Source organism: Eretmochelys imbricata, chromosome 2, assembly GCF_965152235.1.
Source record: "Eretmochelys imbricata isolate rEreImb1 chromosome 2, rEreImb1.hap1, whole genome shotgun sequence".
NCBI classification, from domain to species: Eukaryota; Metazoa; Chordata; order Testudines; family Cheloniidae; genus Eretmochelys; species Eretmochelys imbricata.
The window spans coordinates 60,087,311-60,108,703 of NC_135573.1; the positions used below are offsets into that span (position 1 = coordinate 60,087,311).

The following is a 21,393-nucleotide window of genomic DNA, read 5'->3' on the forward strand; positions in this document are numbered from 1 at the left end:
CCAGGGGGCCTGTCAAGGGGCGGAGGTGTGGGTAGCGGTCAGGGCCTGTCAGGGGACAGGGAGAAGGGGCAATTGGATAGGGGCTGGGGTCCCAGGGGGCGGTTAGGGGTAGGGGTCCCAGGAAGGGGCGGTCAGGGGACAAGGAGCGGGGATGGGGGGGTTGGATGGGTCAGGAGTTCTGAGGGGGACAGTCAGGGGTCAGGAAGTGGGAAAGGGTGGATAGGGGGTGGGGACCAGGCTGTTTGGGGAGTCACAGCCTTCCCTACCCAGCCCTCCATATAGTTTTGCATATAGTTGGCCCTCAGGCCAAAAAGTTTGCCCACCCCTGATCTAAGCCAAATCTCTGCATTGTGGCAGCCACACTGGCTGTTCCAGTCAGCAACCTATTAAGCCTAGTCCAGCATCTGTGTCCCAAGCTGCAAACACGGACGTAAGTTAGGGCTTCTGAAATTCATCAGCATGTCTCCCTCTCTATCCCAGAGTTGCTGCCACAATGCGAGGACATAACTGTCAGCCATAATATGCTGTTATTCATCCAAAATTGGCAGCAGGGTACGTAGGTGCATGAATGGCTGCAGCAAAAGGATGTTGCAAAGTCAGTTGTCAAATATCAGCAGGAAATGCAGGTGATTGTGTTTTCTTCTGGAGGCAAGCAGAACTTCTTATAGGAAGTGTGTTGCTTATTTACATCTACTGGAACCACTGTCAGCCTTGTGCGCAGCAGGTTGTTTTCATCATCATAGCCCTTCATATAGTTTAAGGGTAATGGCATCTCATTAAAATTTTGAAAGAGCTATTTGAGCCAACAACCTACATCATAATTTGTGGCTTAGGCAAGCACTAATGATACAGGTGGCTGTGTTCAGCTCTGAATCAATGAGATGTGTATGCCAGCTTCTGCCCCAAACTGCTCCACTCTATTCTGCTAGAACAAATACCAGTGCCAAGACTGAGGTTCATTTGCCTGTGCTCTTCAGGAGGTTCCTGCTTGTTTCTGGATCAAGGCACTGTGGGAGCTGATCAAAGGGTCAGATATTGAAAAGGCACTCAGCCAGGACATAAATGCTCTGGCCACTCATCTTCGGCAATGGAGACTTACATGAAGCGAGTCTGAGATGTTGGCCACAATCTTCTATCTGAACAACTGCCTGGCCAATCAACCCCTTACAGTCTGTATTGAGGATTGTCCATTCCCTTTCCATTCACTTGTCATATATTTAGGAGTCAAACTGGACCTCAGTCTAAGATACTGGTCCAATCTAGAACACACAAGTAATCCAAAGGAAGTCAGGTTTCTGATCCTACTCTCAACTTGTTGTTCTAAGCAGCTCATGAGGCCATCCTGGATGCAGATGATCCTCTCTTTGAAATAAGATGATAATTCTGAGAAGCCAGAAGGGGTTCTAGAATTAAGTAAAAGCAGTTGGAGTTTATGAAATGATTTATGGTCCAGAAGATGTTCTATGAGGCTTGACTTGGCTCCCTGTATAGGAGAAAGAAATTTAGACCTCTTTGCCTGCTTCATCACAAGTGGCATAGCATCAAGAAATAGGGCCTGCATCAGAGCCGCTTCCGGGCAACCTGACAAGTGCAGCTAGACTGTAGCAGGCTGCCTGATTCGCTACACCACCAATTGGAGACCAACTCGTAAGCCGAGAAGCAGCAGCAATTCAGCAGCTGCTCAAAGCATTCCTCCATGGCTGTGATAGTTCCTACACTTGCTTATTCCCAGCCTTGCTCCTGCCTTGCCTCATTCCAGGTAACCTGGCTCTGACCTTGGCTCTGATTCCTGAGTTCTGCCTCTGCCTCTGACACTTGGCCCTGGAATCCAGCCTCTGACTCTGGCTCTGACTGTGGACTCCTAGCCTGGCCACCAATTCCTGCGGCAACCTCTAGGCCTGACTCCTGCTTTAGTCACTAGGCTTGACCACCCATGTCCCAGTCTCCAACAGTTTGAGTAGCTTTAAAACCACAAACAGTAAGGGAACTAGAACTGATGTGGCAAGCATGGATCCTACAAAGGCCAATATCTCTCTGACAGAGATAGTTGGAGCGCTATGGACCTTGCAGGCTCATGTTGCTGCCCTTCAGGCACAGAACGTGGTCCTGAAAGCTCAAGTTGCACCACCTTCAGCTCTATCCCCCACACCCCACGAGCCCAAGGTCCACCTGCCTAACAAGTTCAATGGAGATCACAACAAATGTTGTGGGTTCATAAATTAGTGTCAGCTCCTATTTCTGCCACCTCCACAGTCCTACCCCACTGACCAGACACAAGTGGGGTTAACTATCAGCCTGCTTACTGGGGAGACCCTGGGTTGGGCATCTCTGGTCTTGGAAAAACCATGGCATGGGTGAAATCCCCACACAGCCTAGATACCTCAGTTGACCTATCCATCAAGATCTGCGACCACCTGAGTGAACACTGCCAAGAAAAAGGATGGTCCTTCCAGGTCCCAACAGCCCTGCTGGCTCTGCCCCTGCCCATCACCAGGCTCTTTTCCATTGACTGAACCCATGCAAGTCTACCTAATCTGGTCCCAATTCCTGGATATGGAGAAGAGTCAACATTGGGGATCAGGCCTATTCCTATACTTCTGGGAACCCAGGGCACTTTGCATCAAGCTACCCCCCAAGGTCCAGCTTGGATGTGGGGTCCAAGCTGGGTTAGTGCCCTTCATCTCTCCTCAGTAGGCCACACCAACACTTGTCTGCTGATAACCTGGTGATGGCCAATCAGCATCCAATGCATCCCCAACTACCTCACCAACTTCAGCAAAGTGCAATGCCTGATACCATCCTAGAGGTGCTACTGGACTCGAGTGCCTCAGGCAATTTCATGGATCTGGAGTTCACCTCAGCACACAAGATCCCCACCCAGTGCCAGGAATCCCCCAAATTACTGGAGTCACTCTTTTTGTCAGAACCTGTCATCCACCAGACAGCTCCATTAAAGGTAAATACCCTTTGAGGCCACCAAGAAATCCTCCAGTTTGGGCTGATTCATGTACCACATTCATCCAGTACAGTTGTCCTTAGCATCCCCTGGCTCGTTATCCATGAGCTGCACATCCAGTGGTGGTCAGGCATGGTAAGCTCTGACTCCTCAACAGTCCTGTTTATTGAGAGCCGACCTTAGTATAAAACAACCCCTTATGGTTTACTCTGTCCCACAAAGAATCTGGAGATTCAAAGAGAGGTTCCAAAGGTGACCCCAGCAACCCACATAACCTCCGTATCAGCTGCAGGGATTCCAGTTAAATACCAACACTATGCCAACATGTTCAACAAAAAGAAAGCTGACACTCTACCACGCCATCACAGCTATAACTCCCCTATTGACCTCCAGCCAGGAGCAGAGGTTCCTTTCAAGTACACTTGCTCCCTGTCTGAACCCAAACTACAGGCACTCTGGAGTTATCTTCAGGAAAACTTGCAGAGTGAGTTCATTTGCCCTTTCACACCTCCAGCAGGGGCCCCAATCTTCTTTGTGGGGAAGAGAAACAGCTCTCTCTGGCCTTGTGTGGACTACCAAACTCTGAACAAGATTACAATCCAAAACCTGTACCCCTTATCACTTATTAAAGAGCTGTTCAAAAGACTCCATTTTGCCAGTGTCTTCACCAAGTTAAATCTCCACGGAGCTTGTAACACAGTGAGGATCCGGGAAGGAGATGAATGGAAGACCAGGTAAGGCCATTTTGAGTATTTGGTCATGCCATTCAGGTTGTGTGATGCTCTGGTGACTTTACAGTGAGAAAGTGACTGCAGTACCCACTAAGGCTATGTCTACACTACAAAATTATGTCAACCTAACATACGTCGGCATACAGCCACCACAGTTATTAAACTGCTTGTGCACGTGCACACTTGCCTTCTTGTGTTAGCAATGCACATCCTCACCAGGAGCGCTTGTAGTGATTGTATTGTCTGCGTGGGACACTGTGCCCGTGTGGGGCCGTCCCTACCCATACACAAACTACACAGCTGCGTAGGGCACCAGGAAATTTGGGGCACCAAATTGCCCCAAATTTACTGGTGCCCTACGCAGCTCCATGCTGCATCCAGCTCCAGTGGCCAGCCCGATCCCCTGGAGAGCTGAGCCGGCCCCTCATGGGTTGCACACAGCAGGGCCCAGGAAAGCTTTTTCTCTTGCCCCCACAACCCTGCAGCAGAATGACTGTCAGGAGCTGGCCTGCCAGCATCTGAATTGGCTGCTGTCCAGTTGCTGAGGAGGGTCTATGGAAGAGTTAAGTCTTGTGAGATCTCAGCATGGCTATCTGAGGTGTTAGCTGGGGATAATGCACTGAAGAACATCTGATTCCTCAGCTCTATCCCCTAGTACCCAACCTCTGTGAAGCCTTATCCTTCTGGTACAGAGAGGGAGAGGTTCCTAGAAAGTTGGGGAAGGGAGATGATGAAAATGGCAGTGGAATGGAATGCAATACTCAATCATCTGCCCACTGCATCCCCTCTTTGGATCTGCCAGATTTTTCTTCCCCCAGCTCATGAGTTGGAGAGACGCTTCTGTTCCCAGGAAATTGAGTCTCTTTCTCCAATATCTCCTGAAAACAGCCCTTTTCATTAGGGGAAAGGTCTCCATCTGTTCTCCCTTTCTAGGTTCTGGCCTTTCTTCTCCCCAGTTGCCTTTCTTCTCCCCATTATCAGGAAGTGAAGCAGTTGTGATCACTTATCCTCTGCTGGGGGCTTCCATTCCTTACCGCCCACTTTTGTTGATGTGGTCACTGCAGGGGGTATTTATGGGCCATTAAACTAGACATTAAATAAATCATTAAATAATTAAAAACAGGCTGCTAAATAATTATTGGATGATAATTATTTCTTGTTACTCCTATCCTGGACTGAATTCAAATTGGTGACCAATAAGTGAAAGGCTTCAGACTCCCATCTTTAAATACTTTAGATCTACCTCCTTTGCATTTGAAGAAGCCAGAACAGAATGAAGAAGTTATTCAGATCAATGAATCTGCAGAGTTAGAACTCTGTCCTTCTGAATATGGTAATTTGTGTCAATTCATACCCATTTCAAAGTTTCATGGTATTAACTAATATAAGGAAACATTCATTATATTTTGTAAAAGATTTAAAGAAAAAGAGAACAATGCTGGTAAAGAAAAATCCAAACTCTGTTCAAACCACTGGGGATCTCTTTTATACCAGCTATGTAACTGAATGTAGTTTTTTCAGCAGCATCTCTCGATTCTCTTTGATTTTATTTCATTTAGATGCAATGAATCTCAATTTCTGTTTTACCTAAAATGTTTTTCATGAAGTTTGTTAGAGACAAATTTAAGTATTATTTTCATTTTATATCTTTGAGAATAAGTATTTAATGCTGAATCTCCTTACTTCATCAAATATGTCATGTACATGTAGTTCACAGATCTATAACAAATTCATTTTTGGCACTTCTTAAATATCTACAAAATATCAGATTTCATTTTGATATAGTCATATCAAGCACATAGTGAATTTGCATATACCACGGTGCAACCCAGTTTTAGTGTTGTATAATTAAACAGAAAACAGTATATCAAATATTTGTCTAAAGAAAGGCATAGATTTGCACATATCTCATCAATGTGTCACTCTGTTAAAACAGAAATATTTCCATAAAACTTAGTTTTATTCTGTGAAAATTACTATAGTCTGTCAACTTTCTTCTGAATATGATAGGCAATGACAAGGACTATTAACACGATCAAATTTGTTATCAAGTGAGACAGGGATCCTTCATTCAATATCTGAAATTGTAATTAATGATTTCTCGGTGACTATAGATCCGGTATGATTTGTATCAAAGTAACTATTAGAGAATTTTAATTCACAGTCAGAAGCCAAGAGTGCCATCATATCTATCTTCTGCCCTGACTACATTATATAGTATGGGGAGAAAAAACCTATCATGCCAAGAAACCTACAGGCTGAAGAGTTGCTCTATGTACGGGGACAAAGAGATTATGTTCCTCAAATACAATTTGTTATGCTCTTGTGTAAATTCTGAAAACGGAAACATTTCCCCTTTTTCTTATCTTTCTCTAGAGAAACTAAAGAAATAAAATAATAATGATATGAAAACCACATGGACATGTAACAGGCTAATTAAATGTACCATCGTGCGGTGAAAGGCTATTAGTGCCAGAAAATAGATACAGTAATCTTTAGATGCAGAACCTATTTGATATTACTTTTTGAATGAAATATTTTTTTAAAATACAGCCATTACATTCTGCATAATCAGAGGTTCAATGTAATGAGGGTAGTTAGCTAAATAATTTGTCATTGAATTCACTGATTATAATTGCTTCTTTAGAGTAACAGACTTACGTTTACCTCCTAAAAAATATAAAAGAAAATCACAGTGGAGGAGAAAGCTATTGTCTAGGCCTTTTCCATCTACCATGTAGTTTTTGCTTTTCTCTCCTCTTCTGCTGAACAAAAGGGAACAGAACTATCTGTCAATAATTCTCGACACAACTGGTTTAAAAGAATGGTTCCAAATTACAAAGAATGATAAGCAATAGGAAAATAAATATGTATTTCCTCCGCTGAATGCATACATAAATTTATTACTGTACAGTGGTGACTGGAACCCACATGGCTGGTGGAGCTGCAGATAGTAATTTGTACTCTCTTCTTCCACAGACTGATCATGTTTTTTTTAAAAGAAAAAACTGGGACATTACACATAGTCAGGGATGTTACAGGAATGTGTTTTATTGGGGGATAAGGAAGGTTGATGGGCAGGTCAGAAGAAAAAGCAGCACATTCTGCCTTCTCTTATTACCTACCCCTTTCAAAATGAAAAGCTTATGGTGCTACACTGTACACTGCTTACTGTGAAGGGCAGGATGGGAGAAAACAATATTTATCCCTTTGTGACCCTGTCACTGTTTTCTCCTAGTCCTAACTTCTCCCACTCCAAACTAGCTCTTATCCTACCATCTCCCTCTCAACAAACCTCACCAGTCCACACACATCATCATTCATTTGTTGGCTTAATTTCTCCTGCACCAATTCTGCTAACCCATCAAGGGACTTTGTTAAATGTATTTACACAGCTAAAGATACAGATAGGTACCTAGTGGGATTTTCAAAAGTGCCTGGATACCAAACTCCTATCAACGGGAAATTACTGAAATCAATGGAACTAGGCACCCAGATGCTTTTGAAAATGCCACAAGGTATCCATCTGCATCTTTAGGCACCAAAATACCTTTAATAAAAAAATAAATGTTTACAGTATTTTGGGGCATTGACCAGCTGAAAGCTGCTTCTCTGAATACCGGTGAACAGAAACTCCTAGATATCTTGAGATACACACTCACACACTCTAGGAAGCTACTCCCATTTCCTAGGACAACATACCTCTTAATAGCAATTTCAGAATGTCATTTAAAGAGGCCCAGCCTCGTCTCATGGACTTAATTTGTAACTCTGTCCACTCTACTTGCCTTATGGAAAAGGGATTAATTACGCTTATTTTAGAAAGGGGGTAAAGAATAAACCTGTGGAGGATGAACCAGGTGTCCCTATTGCTGTTAGTGGAATTTTTAAAGTGTTAGCTTAAAAACACCGTTCAATCTGAAAATTTATATTCCAGAAGCTTTCAAAACCTGTCCCAGCTAATGGCAACACTGCATAAAAATCAATGGGAGTTAGGCCTGAATAAGGATTATAGGATTTAGGCCCATGAAATGAAGTTAATGATAGTTGTTTTGACTTATACTCCTTGTGACAAAAAGGAAAAATACGTATTTACCAGATGTAAAAGTACAGCATAGTTCTGTCTTTCTGAAACCCTATTATCTGAACCTCCACATTATCCAAATCCCTTCCTTGCCCCCCATGTATCTTATGCTGGGGGAACAGGGGAGGGAGCAGTGCTTAATTTGTGCCATGGCTAAGCCCCGGCACCTCTGGGCTTGCCATGTCAGTTATGAAAGTAAAAAATTGCTTGAGCCCTGGCACCTTTTTCATTACAAATTAAGCACTGGGAGGGAGGTTCAGGTAGTAGAGCAGAAACCCTCCGTGGAGAAGACTGCAAAGAGGAGAACTCAACACCGAGCCATGGAGGAGGCCCCTCTCAGCAGACTGGCTGAATGGCTCCTGCCCTCTTGGCTATCCAAACTCCTGATTATCCAAATAACATCTGTTTGTCCCCTGCTATTCAGATAATTGGGGGTATACTGTATACTAAAATCATATGAGTGAGATTTTATTATTAATTATTATTATTATGGTATTATGAACAGTATACCATCTCAGATTCACAGATAATATTGTGTTGATCGCCAAAAATACTATCAAACTACAGAAAATGCTGCGAGAACTCAACACAAAAAGCAACCACGTTGGACTGAAAATTAACCAATCCAAAATGAAATTTATGCGGTCTGATACCTTGTCAAAAGCCCAAATAATAATCAAGGGAGAACAAACAGAAGAAGTTGAGCAATATGTCTGTTTGGGCCAAGAAATTAACATGTGCCACTATCAGAAAGGTGAACTCTCGCAAAGAAAGAAAGCAGGCTGGTTTGAATTCAATTCTATCAGGGATATCCTCCAAGTAAAAATCAACAAAGCAACATGCACCAGCCTCTTCATCTCAACAGTACTGCCTGCAATGTTGTGTGGCAGCGAAACACGGGTGCTGACGAAGACAGAGGAGCAGCAACTGTCTGTCACAGAGAGGGCAATGGAAAGAAGAATTCTGGGAATTTCAATCCACAACTGAGTCCCCAAAGAAGTGATCAGACAACAGAGTGAAGTGCAGGACATTGTTGTTGAGAGCAGGCATAGTAAAATGAGATGGGCAGGCATATAATGAGACTCACTGACAATCAATGGACTGCAGCTGCTGCTGAGTGGTACCCCTGGGAACTGAAACAACCGCTTGGCCGACCTCCAAAGAGATGGAAAGATTTTATTGTGAAAAAACAGGGCCGCAGATAGAGAAGGAAGGCCAGGATACAAGAAGAATGGAAGACGTGTTGTGATTGGCGCAATCTATACAAGGGCTAAAGGACCGATCGATCCAGGTGATCAAGGTGATGAACAGTAAAAAAATCCAAAATTATAAGCAAAACAAAATATGTCTTGACTGTGTCCCTTTAAGTCTCAGTTATCCAAGATTAGTAATAGATTTATTAAGCCAACCCAAAAGTTCCCATAATGACATTGTGTTCAGGATTCAAACATCTTAATAACATTATTACAGTATTTATTACTTGCATTACTGCAGCACCCAGGAATCCTAACCATAGCACGAGAGACAGCATAAAGGTGCTTGTTTGACAATTTAACAAGTGGGTGATGGAGGCTGACATCCTGGGTTGATCAATATCAAATGAAAGGTGATGACAGTTAGAGGGTGTCTTGACTGTGAAGGGCCTTGAAAGTGAAGACAAGCATCTTATGTGTGATGCAACAGAGAAGGGGGTGTCACTGGAGGGATGTAGAGAGTGTGTGACACGGTCAAAGCGATGGGCTAGGAAAATTATCTTTACAGAATCAGTATGAATGGATATGAGCAGAGCAAGACTGCATTTATCCAGACCAGAGAGAAGGATGTTACAGTAATCGAGATGTGAGATAACAGCCTGAACAAGAATTTTAGCTGTGTAGGTGGCTGAATAAAATGGTTACCTACCTCTCGTAACTGTTGTTCTTTGAGATGTGTTGCTCATGTCCATTCCAATAGGTGCATGTCCACCACGTGCATGATCGTCAGAAGGTTTTTCCCCAGCGATACCCACCGGGTTAGCTGTGGAGTCCCATGGAGTGACACCCTCATGGTGGTGTATATAGGACACTGCCGATCTGTTGCCTGCTCAGTTCCTTCTTGCCGGAAGACTCCGACAGAGGAATGGACATGATCAAGCACTCGAAGAAGAACGTAAAGGTACTATGCAGAAAGAATCAGCAAGCTTTAAATATAGTCTGGAGATGAGGACTTAGAGAGGTCGAAGCAAAGATCACACTCTGGTTATGGGACCGAGTGACTGGCAGGATGGTTATGTTATCCACAGTGATGGAAAAAGGAGGTAGCAGGAATAGCTTGGGGAGGATGATCAGGAGCTCTGTTTTAGCCACAGTGAGCAAGAGCTGACTGCTAGACATCCATGAGGAAATGTCAGAGACACAGGCTGAGTTTTTGGTTTGGCCAGAAGGAGACAGGTCTAGAATAGAATCAGATCAGAGAGTCGTCACCACAAAGATAGTAGTTGAATTTGTTTGTGTGGATGAGATTACTCAGATACAAGGCATGGAGGGGGGAAGAGAAGAGAAGCAAAAAGTGAGAGCCCTGTGGAACTGTGACCCAGGAACCTTGTTGTGCCAAATGGCAGAGAGCACAGAGAGGCACCGAATTTTACAGGGATCCCTTGGGTCAAATATATGCACAATAATTCACCAAAGGGTGTCATGAAAGTTCTCTATTCAGAGCCAGTAGCTCACTGGTCATAATAATCATTGTGAAATGTATGTAGTGATAACACTTAAGAAGTTATGCATCTATACTGGAAATTATGTTCTTAAAGCCTGGATGTTAAAGGCAGGTCCCCTGAGGTAACATGTCTCAGACAGATCCTGTTCAGGCAGGGTATAGTAGATGCTTAGTTCATCTCTGTTCATTGTGCACTGTGTGTCTCACAATGTAAGTCGATTTGCATACTGAGCCACTAGCTAATCAAGGCTGTGAAATTAACAAGAGACTACGAAATCTACAGGAAGGAACTCACAGCAGGAGAGTGTTTGGTTTATTAATAAAGATCAGAGCACTGTTTTGATAGATCAGAGTTGCAAAGAGACACAGTATCCTCTACACAGGGGACAAGCTGGCAGCATATTTTGTCTAATAATAAAAAAGGATGACAGCTGGACTTGGATCAAAAATGCTAGAAGGACTCTGGGAAGAGCTTTGCTCTATATAACGTGAAAGTATCTAGTTAAATAAGTTTAGGCTCTAGAATGCATGTTCTGATTTTATATGTAACCATTTGTTTCCAATATTTCTACTTGATGTTATTTGAATCTCTCCTCTTCGTTAAATAAACTTTTCCTTATTTTCACTATAAACTATAAACATATCTAAGTGCTCTGTGTTACAAGGCGTGGTGACCTGGGTGAAGCCAGTAAGCTGAGTGTACTGCTTCTTTGGAAGCAGCAAATCTGTGAGTACTGTGAGTATCCAGTACAACAAGGGCTAGACACTTCAGGGAGATGCTTGGACGGCTTGGGAATTGGAGCATGCCTATTGCTAACCTGCAGAGGGACAGCAGAGCCTACATAGGCTGAAAGGGGAGTGCTTGTGTTGTCTGTACACATTTTTTAATGAATCTAGATAAATTTCAAAGCAAAATGTTGTTTTGAAACAAAAAGTTGAAGCATTTCATTTAAAAACATCAAAATGGACCATTTAGACTTTTTCAAGAACATTCTTTTCATTTTTTTTTAATTAGACCAAAACTATTTGCTGAATTTGACCTGAATTTGCAAATGATGTCATTTGACCAAAAAATGTATTTCTGGTCAATACTTATTTGCTGAAAAAAATGCTCAGCTCTACTAAAGGGTATTTTTTAAGATGGGAGAGACTAGCATATGCTTGTATTGTGAGGGGAAACAGTCAGAAGAAAGCGAGAGGTTCAGGAGAAGACTGGGCATGAGGGACATCAGGAGATGGGATGAGGTCACTTATATATCAGCTACTGTATCACTAAGGCATATGAGTGTAGGCCTTGCAGGAGCCCTAGGCATAACTAAAAATGTGAACCAAAGGCTGTGAACCAGAGTAGGTCTGGCCTTGGTAGAATAGTAACACAGCAGGAATTGGCTAACGAAGGAAGCACTTCCCTGACTGGAGAGGATGGAACAAGAATACCCAAAGTTCTCAAATAACAATGTAAACAAATTTCCAAGCAATTGTGCAGGAATACACTGACCCCTTGTAAGTTAAGGATGGGATGACAGGATAATGGATGAGGATGTTTTGTTCGAACTAGCAAGCACAAGGTATAAGGGTGGTAACTAACAACATCTGGAGTGTAATAGGTAACTGTCTTGTATCAGAAGAAGACATACGAGGGGCAACTTTGTATCGGCCAAGGGACAGGACCCTAGTGGGCCTTTACCTTGTCACAGGCATACCTGCATTAGTGTCCCTGTGACCCGTTGGACAGGGCACTAGTACCGTGGGGGAGGGATTGCTCAGTAGTTTGAGCATTGGCCTGCTAAATCCAGGGTTGTGAGTTCAATCCTTGAGGGGGCCATTTAGGGATCTGGGCAAAAATTGGGGATTGGTCCTGCTTTGAGCAGGGGGGATGGACTAGATGACCTCCTGAGGTCTCTTCCAACCCTGATATTCTAAAAACAATAAACCTGGCCAAGTGCCTTTGCCACCGAACCGAGCCTGTGGTCTTTCTTATGAATAACATTGAGTTCTGCTGAATGAACATGGAGCGCTGTTTGCTAGTGCAGCTGACATCAAAACTCCAAGAACAGCAGCACTGAGCAGCAGCATTCTACAGTGCTAGCAACAATGAGCTCTTTATATTCTTCCTCTAACTTAGCAGATAACTGCTGAGTTATCAAACATACAGTAATAAAGATGTTTAAAATCTTTGCTGACTTAATTGCTTTCTCCTGGTTGTGCAACATCTTCTCATTAAGAAACCTTTAGGTCAGAATAAATTTACAGTGCTGGCAACTGTCACCACCTTCCCAATTTGCAAATAGAGATATTTTTTTTCCTGCAAGTGTCAGGGAAACAGAAATGGTGACACTTGGTTAACTATAAAAATAAATGCAATCTGGCTGGCAGCGTGAAAAAGAAATACACACCCATTAAGAATGAGTATGGTGCAGATGTTGAAATTTGTTTTTTTAAAAAAATCATAGTTTTATTTATTTATTTACTTCTGAAGTAACAGTTTTACACAGGTAAAGGTTTTCCTATGTGTTGATGCATCTTTTCTGGAATTCTGTAGCAACTCTAATACTTCACTGCACTGAAATTATAAGTTCCTTGTAGTAGTAATTTGATTAAAACTGCTAGGGTTGAGTTAAATAAGAAAAATGGAGGGAGGTTCTATCCTTCCTCCATACACATCTTGTACTATAGCTTCCTCATGAAAATCCTATGATTTATGTTTCAGTTTTGATATATAGTACTTGCAAAAGCCTAAAAACAAGAACTGTAAAAGATTAAAGTTTTATGACTGCCCAACTCAGAGTTAAAGAGAGCAGTTTTGTATCTAGGCCAACATATCTGCTATATCACTGGTGATATTATGAGGAAGCTGGTCAGAGTTCCATCATTAAGGTTGCGCTTTGCAATTAAAGCAGGGACTAAACCTCTCTGTTATGTATGATGAATAAAGCATATTCTCCAATTTCTTTTATCTTTTTTACAGTGTAAATATTTGTAATAAAAAATACTAATATAAAGTGAGCACTGTACACTTTGCATTCTGTGTTGTAATGGAAATCAATACATTTGAAAATGTAGAACATCAAAAAATATTTCTAATAAATTTAAATTGGTGTTCTATTAACAGTGTGATTAAAATTGAGATTAATTGCAAATATTTTTTTCTAACCATTTGACAGCCCTAGTAGATTCTACTACCTGCAGAGTTAAAAGTTATACTGCCAGTACTTCCAGGGAGCATGCATACATTTCCATGAGATATTTAATTTCAATTTTATGGTTTTCTTTGAGAACTACTATCCAAATGTCATTGAGTTTTGCTGCTGTAGTTACTTTCTTAGAGTCTCTTCAGCCAAACACCTATTCTGACTAGCAACTGGCAGAACAAGAATATTATTAGCATATGCTTTCCTGGATTTCTTGTACTCTATTTTCACATTATATTACATATGAAGTTAATTGCTTGTCCCTCATTTATGGGATGTGGTATGATCACCATTAAAATGTCAGCACTTACAAACACTTACCATGTTAGTATTGGAGATAACAGGTTTTTTTTCCTATACTTGGAATATGAAAGACCCACTTGACCCCCTGTGAAATTTTTGAAAAAATATTGTGCTACAGGTTGGCCACTGGTCAGGTTTGTGAGTAAAGATGGCCTTAAGAGTATTGTATCCCATAAAAGCTGCAGCAGGAACTAAGATAGCAAGAATGTAATAATGCACAGCAGCAGAGTCACCTTGGTCTATGCTCTTTCCAGCTCACACAAGCTAAGTAGAATCAGGCAGCATCAGCACTTTTAGGCCCATTAAGGTAGTGAGATTGTTGCCATTGATTTCAGTAAGCTTTAGGTCAAGCCCTTAGATAGTAAACCTCCTCAACTAGCTGTCCTGTGCCACTAGGGTAAGAGCCAAATAATTTGGAAGTCAGACTGATGTATGGAAGCAGTAGAATTTCAGTGAAAGGCTGGCCTCAAGCTAGCCCATGTGTTGCCATGGTCAGAGAAAGCTGCAGAACCCACGTTTCACACAAGTACTTCCACAATAAAGGAACCAGTAGAAGAAACAGAACATGCTCCTGGATGACAGTAAATGAAACAAGGGAAGAGTGAAGACAATCGGGTGCCTAATTATTATAACAACAGTTGGGTTAAAAGTTCAGAGACACAGATATAGTAAACAGAAAGGAAATGCACAATTTTTATTGAATATCTTTTACGAACTCCTAAAGGAATTTCTGAAAGTCCATCAATGAGGTAAAACAGAAGAACACTATGTACACCTAGACATATTTTCAGAAGAAAAGCACAGAGAACCCCTCTTGAAAAAGGTGAGTGGAAGGAACTGTACATTTAATACTGGGATCTTCGCTCTTTTTTAAATACTGCTCACTGTTCCCTGTCCAAGTACTGTCACTTTAAGAAAAGTCTGGACTCAGAATGAATGACTCTCTTTCCTCCTCCTTCCCCTTTCTCCTTCATCTTTACCTCATCATTCTTTCCCCCACTTCTCATTTCTTCTTTTAAAAGCCGCCCACCTTCTCAGAGCTAATGGGAACCAGATACCATTACAGATTTCATCAGCCTCATGAAGCCAGAAAAACAAAAAGCCACAATTTTACTGCATTCTTGATTTTCCAGTGAGCCTTTTTGCGATTCATCTACAAATATAGCCTACTCAGAGAAATGTCTTCCACAAATGCAGTGAAAACACCTAATATCTATTGTCCTGGGCTTGTTCCATTACTTTACACAAAATAAAGGCAGAATTTTTTCTGTATGAAAAATTCCACTGGATGTTATTTCCTCATGGAATCATTACGAGAATGCATCATCTTGTGATCTTTTTATGTACAGTGTACACTACACGTGCATATCTCTTAGTTGCAGTTGAAGCATATACCCATGTTTATTTTTCTTTTTTTGTTGACACAATGAGCTTCCAGGAAAACAGCATGGGCTGTTAAATCCTGTTCTGTAGAAATTAAGTAATTAAACCTACAAAATTAGATTATAATATTTAACAATTCTGATATCAATACATCAATTCATTAAAACAACATACAGCTGTAACTCATGATATAGCAATATAGCATTTATCAGTGTCCTTTAGGGAATTTAAGTATACCAGTTTATGGTGTTCATCTCAAGGTAGATATTAATTTAACTGGTATGCACAAAAACTCTAGATTGTCCTAGGTGAGGCATTTCAATCTTACTTTAAATTGAAATTGATAGATTTCTTGAATTGCTTGAGTATATGCACTGAAGTTGTATTATAGTTTTCTAGGTTTACTAGAAAATAAACTAGAGATTAACCTGAATCTAAACCCATTATGCAAAAACTCCCACTAAGTGTTGGATGTTCATATCCACCTTTAAAAGTTGTGGGACAATCTGTAAATTAACCCCCCCCATGCACCTTCCCCCATCAAATGTAAACCTAATCTCTTTATAAAAATAAATATTTCCACAGAATTAAAATAGAATTTTTTAGTTCTGTTACAAAACATTTTAAGGGAATAATTTCTTGTCTCTAACATTTTGCTAGGTCATTTTCCCTACATTATAAAGAATTGTGAGCATTGATTGTGGTTCTCAAACTTTTACTTATGTGGATGCTTATAAGAGAGCTTGGCTCAGAAATCACTTTCCATTACTTTTGTGATCACCCAGACTGTTCCCTTCTCATATGCAATCAAACAACAACCCTGCAGCAACTATGCTAATAGTGTACGGGGAAAAATATTAGGAAACAATTTCATTATTTTTACTTGTCTTTCAGTGCAATTTAGCAATGGAATGAGGAGAGACAGAACCATGAGACCAGCCAGTGCCCTGTGAACTATCAGTGCTCCATGGATCAAAATCTGAGAATGTCTGATTTAGGTTAATTTAAAATATAAAGTCTACATAGCCACCACAGGGAAGGCTGGCTCACCACTTACCTGAGTTTCTGGTTATACTGTTTGACCTTTTCCAGTGAGGCTGCATTAATCTGGGCTTGAAATTCTTCTACCGACACATTGTCTCTGTAATAATATCCTTCCATGCTCTCCAGTGCTGGAAAAAAATCAGTATTAAATATTTACTATACTCTTTCTCTGCAGTTAGAACCTGTCTGCAGTCTAGTGCCATACTTCTTAATCTTGAAGCTGTGACCCTCAACATTGATTGCAAAGCTGTTTCTGTGTGTCATCAAATTTCCACAGATCTTTCTCTAAGATTTTGTTTAAAAATAAAAATACTTCTTGCCCTTAAGAAAAACTGTACAAGACAGGGCTAATATCAATTCTGTGATTCTAATTAGAGTGATTCTGCCCTCTGAATGTAAATACACAGGCACTATTTAGAACAGTTTTTAGTTCTGAGGTGACCTTGGAAATCTCTGGTAAAATGAGACACTGTAGCAGTGGTTAGGCTATAGAAAAGGAAGGGACACACAATGACTCTCTTTTACTAGGCCTGATCTTGGGATATGTGCAGCCCCTGAAACTCCAGTTGTTTTATTTGAAAGTTTCAGGTGTTCAGTATTTCTCAGGACCAGACTCCACTGAAAAACTTTTCCGTACAGTTTGGAAAATGCCTTGTGGACTGAAAAAAATCTCTCCTTTGGGATCAGAAATGTTTTCAGTGTCATGTAAACTTTACTCTGACTCCTTGTTAGTTAATGTATATACATCTAAAATTAAATTAAATGGAGGGGGGTAGAACTGAAAATGACAGAGTGATGGGTACTGAGGTAAATTGTTTAACCCTTCTACTTTTGGCACACTTTTGCCAACTCTAGTTAAAAAAAACAACACTCAATTTAATTTAGATAGCTATGAAAAATGATTTAACAGCCTGAGTCATACCTACTTCAAAAGACGTAAGAGTGTGGAGCTGAGAAATCAAGATCTTCACATTCACATATTATTAATCTCATAATATAGAAATGGGACTTCAGTAAAATACACATAGGGTAGAAGCACTGAAGATTTTGCAATGAGGAACCCTGCCACTTTAATAATAATCTGTACAAATTTTTAAGAGTTAGTTACCCAAGAGAACGATCAGAAAATGCATCTAAATAGCAGAATTCTTACGGGCACAACTTGCAAGTTCAGAGCCCCAGTTGCACACCAAACACTAATTCTGCTGACAATTCTTAATGTGACCAGTCAGTAAATAATTCATTCATTGTTCAAGAACATGCAAATCACAGTTCCTCTGAGTACTTATAGAGTTCATAATTTTGCTTCTGTACGAAAGATGGCAAAGACTGATGATCAAATTGCCTCCTAATATGTCCGTCTTGAGCTTAACCAGACAGGGCCCAGGTGGAGGGGCCCACTGTCCGTAATGGTATCTGCATGGTTGTAGGTGTCCAAGTTAGTAGGTTCTGTTGCAGAATTGGGACCTTACTGTGTAGAACAGTTTTGCTCTCCCCTTAAAGAGGGAGCAGGGCATTGTAATGCAGAGAAGAGAGGGGTTTCTGTTTTGGATATTTAAAACCAGAATAGAAAAGTCTAGACTGAGGTTAAATGTGAACTGCCAAAAAATGTTAAAAATAAATACAAATGTTAGTTTTGAAGGTTAATTAGCTCAACTGCAAATGTAAATCTGAAATAAAGAGTTTGATTTTTTTAAAACTTATTTATTCAGCAGATATAAACTCACGCCCTGGGAATTCAGAAGACTTTATGACAATAGAAACATCCCCACATATGTTCTCCCTCTCTCTTTTGTACACACATATCATATTCACACACACACGCTCTGATCCTGCAAGGAGATATAATTTCTGCCCTTTTGAGATCTGTATAGTTAGTCACATGGTTCTAGAAAGTCTGGTTTACAGCTAGAGGGATACATAAGACATGGTAAAGATTTTTAAAGCTGTCTACAAATTTTCTAAGGCCCCAATCCTACAACTGTTTATATACATGATTAACTTTATACATTTGAACTCAATTAGACTACTCACTAGCATAAGGTTAAGTACCTGTGTATTTGAAGGAATGGGGACTAAAACTGTTTTTTTTTCTTCTGTAAAATACTGTCTGTAGCCCATAAAAAACACATGATGGTGTAATATGAAGATTTAAGTGTCACTCATTTGAAGTGACCTTCACTGACTCATGTATTCATCCTGCAAGTAACAAAAACCCTTTCCAAAGTCATGCTGCTAAAAATCTTTTATACCACAACACCATGTAGACTCTGTATTTAGGCTGGAAAATAGCTTGGCTCTACTGAGTCTCAGAAAGCAAGAATTTCTGCCCCCCACCCCCCAAAATGAACAGCTGCATCTACAAAATGCTCAGTTCTTGAAGAGATGGCATTTTCTCTCTTGATCACGAACAGATTTCAGTTAGATTTGGAGAGCAGTTTCTTGTTAGCCGGTGTAAATGAAGATCAAAGCTTTGATAGTGTGTCATTATAAAACTGATGTGAAAATGAGTCACAGCCAGTGGTGAGCTAGAACTGGTTGTCCCGCCTCCGCCTCCTCCCCTGAACGTGCTGCCCCACTCTGCTTCTCTGCCCCCCCCACCCCCACCCCCACCCCCCGGCTTCCCGTGAATCAGCTGTTCGTGCGGGAAGCCTGGGAGGGCTGAGAAGCAGGCGGCAGCTTTGCACTCAGGCCCAGGGAGGGACAACCGGTTCTAAAAGGGCTTCTAAATTTAACAACCAGCCAAAAGTGGTGCCTTAGGCGCCGACTCTGTGGGTGCTCCGGGGCTGGAGCACCCAAGGGGAAAATTTGATGGGTGCAGAGCACCCAATGGCAGCTCCCCACCCCACGCCTGGCCCCAGCTTGCCTCCGTCTCCTCCCCTGGGAGGGCTGAGAAGCAGGCGGTGGCTTTGCGCTCAGGCCCAGGGAGGCAGAGGCAGAGCGGAGGTGAGCTGGGGTGGGGGAGCGCGAGGAGGGCCGCCTGTGCAGCAGCAAGTAAACCGGGGGGGGGGGGGGGCTGGTGCGCAGGGGAACCGCTCCCCGCCCCAGCTCACCTCCGCGCTCAGGCCCAGGGAGGCGGAGGTGAGCTGGGGCGGGGAGCGGTTCCCCTGCGCACACACCCCCAGTTACCTGCTGCGGCGCGGGCGGCCCTCTTCGTACCCCCCCCACCCCAGCTCACCTCCGCTCTGCCTCTGCCTCCCTGGGCCTGAGCGCAAAGCCACCTCCTGCTTCTCAGCCCTCCCAGGCTTCCCACACGAACAGCTGATTCACGGGAAGCCGGGGGGCGGAGGGAGGCGGAGAAGCAGAGCGGGGCGGCGCGTTCAGGGGAGGAGGCAGAGCGGAGCGGAGGTCAGCTCGGGCTGGGCATGGGGTGAGAGGAGCAGCCGCTCCCCCTGCTCCCCCCAGCTACGCTCCCCCACCCCTAGGAGCCAGAAGGACCTGCCGGATGCTTCCTGGGAGCTGCGCCAGGTAAGCACCTCCAGGACTCCCCACCGCGCCCCCCAGCAAGTCCCTCTGGCTCTTAGGACTGGGGTGGGCACCCACTACGGTGGCCCACGAGACCCTCCTGCCCAGTTCTGGGGGCAGTCAGGGGACAGGGGAGGGGGGTGGATGGGGCAGGAGTCCCCGGGGGCGGGGGTGGGCCACGACCCCCTCATGGGGTGAGGAGGGAACCGGTTGTTAAGATTTTGGCAGCTCATCACTGGTCACAGCTTACTGTGTGTGTAAGAAAAACGAGAGTGAAGTGACTAGTTCAATGTATCAGTCTGTAAGACTTTTGTCATCACTAGAAGGATAGCATGTCTACCTTCTGCTGCTGGGTAAAGTAATCATCGGAAGGAAGAAATGGGTGTTATGCAGGGCATCTGGTTCTCCCCCTTCTTCAGAGTATTTTTCAGAAAGGTATAGAGTTTAACATGGATCCCAGATCCCATACAGATGTGGATGAAAATGGCTGATTTCACAAAGCCAACCTCACCGGTGAAGTAAAATGGATTTTCTCAGTGACATTTTGATAGGATAGTGAATAAAGAAATCTCAGGAGTTTAAATACTGCAAATTATTAAATATCTGGGCATTCTGGGAATCCTGGTCTCTTGTTCCCTTCCTCAAACTAGCTGATGGTGAACACAGCTAGTGCCATGTCTGAACTTGGACGCTGAGACCAGGGGGCATGTCTTAATATCCAACCACCTGTCAGGAATCAGGGCTGGCAACACAGCTAGTCTCCAGGCAGCCTCATAGGTACAGCTGGCCTGCAGCAAGCTGACCATACCGTCTCTTTGGCTGGAGGGGTCTACAGGGTGGCTCTTAAGCCAGCAGAAGCAGTTAGCTGACTGCTTGATGCTCATGCCCACCATTGTGAAGTCTCCTGCGTTACCTTGTTTCTGCTGCTCCTGCTTTGCACCCAGCCTTGCCTCTGTCCTGCCCTGCCTTGAATCCCTCCTTGCTCCAGTTCCTGACCTCCAGCTTGACTCATGGCTTTGTTTCCTGACTACTGACTCTGGCTTGACCCTGGGTTCAGGTATCCAGTTCCTGTCCTCCGGTCTGACCCTTGGCTCCAGCTTCTGACCACTGATGCCTGCTCCAACCATTAGGTATGACGCCTGCTCTGAACAATAGGCTTGACAGCCCTCATCCCAGTTGCCTGACACTACTGCCCTGTTCCGTGTAAAAAGACATGGGCAATTCCTGTGCAATTCTGCAACACTTTCTGTACAAGAAAAAAACCGTTAATATTTTCAAGATCATATTGGAGCCAAGCTATTTCCCATTCTTTGTTTGTCTTTATCATCTCATCATCTGCTGAGATGTTCCTGCTGTTATTCAGTCTCCTCATTGCCCCTCCATTGGGTGAATTTAAATCTATAAATAGTTTAAATGAAAAATCATTCAACTTTTTCTTTGGGACTTCATTTAAAATTGAGCTAACACCTTTTCCTTTCAAAGATGTATTTGTCTTGACTTTAGACTGAGGGTTTGCTATTTACCTTTAAATATTTTTGT

General features: G+C 42.6%; 1 protein-coding gene across 1 annotated transcript in view; it reads right to left on the reverse strand.

Moving 5' to 3' along the window:
* PREX2 (phosphatidylinositol-3,4,5-trisphosphate dependent Rac exchange factor 2) overlaps window positions 1-21,393 on the reverse strand; it is a 290,326-nt gene that overhangs the window by 52,769 nt on the left and 216,164 nt on the right. Inside the window, exon 35 of the mRNA XM_077808977.1 lies at window positions 16,403-16,517. Coding sequence (XP_077665103.1) covers window positions 16,403-16,517 — 115 coding nt within the window. The remainder of the gene's footprint in view (window positions 1-16,402; window positions 16,518-21,393) is intronic.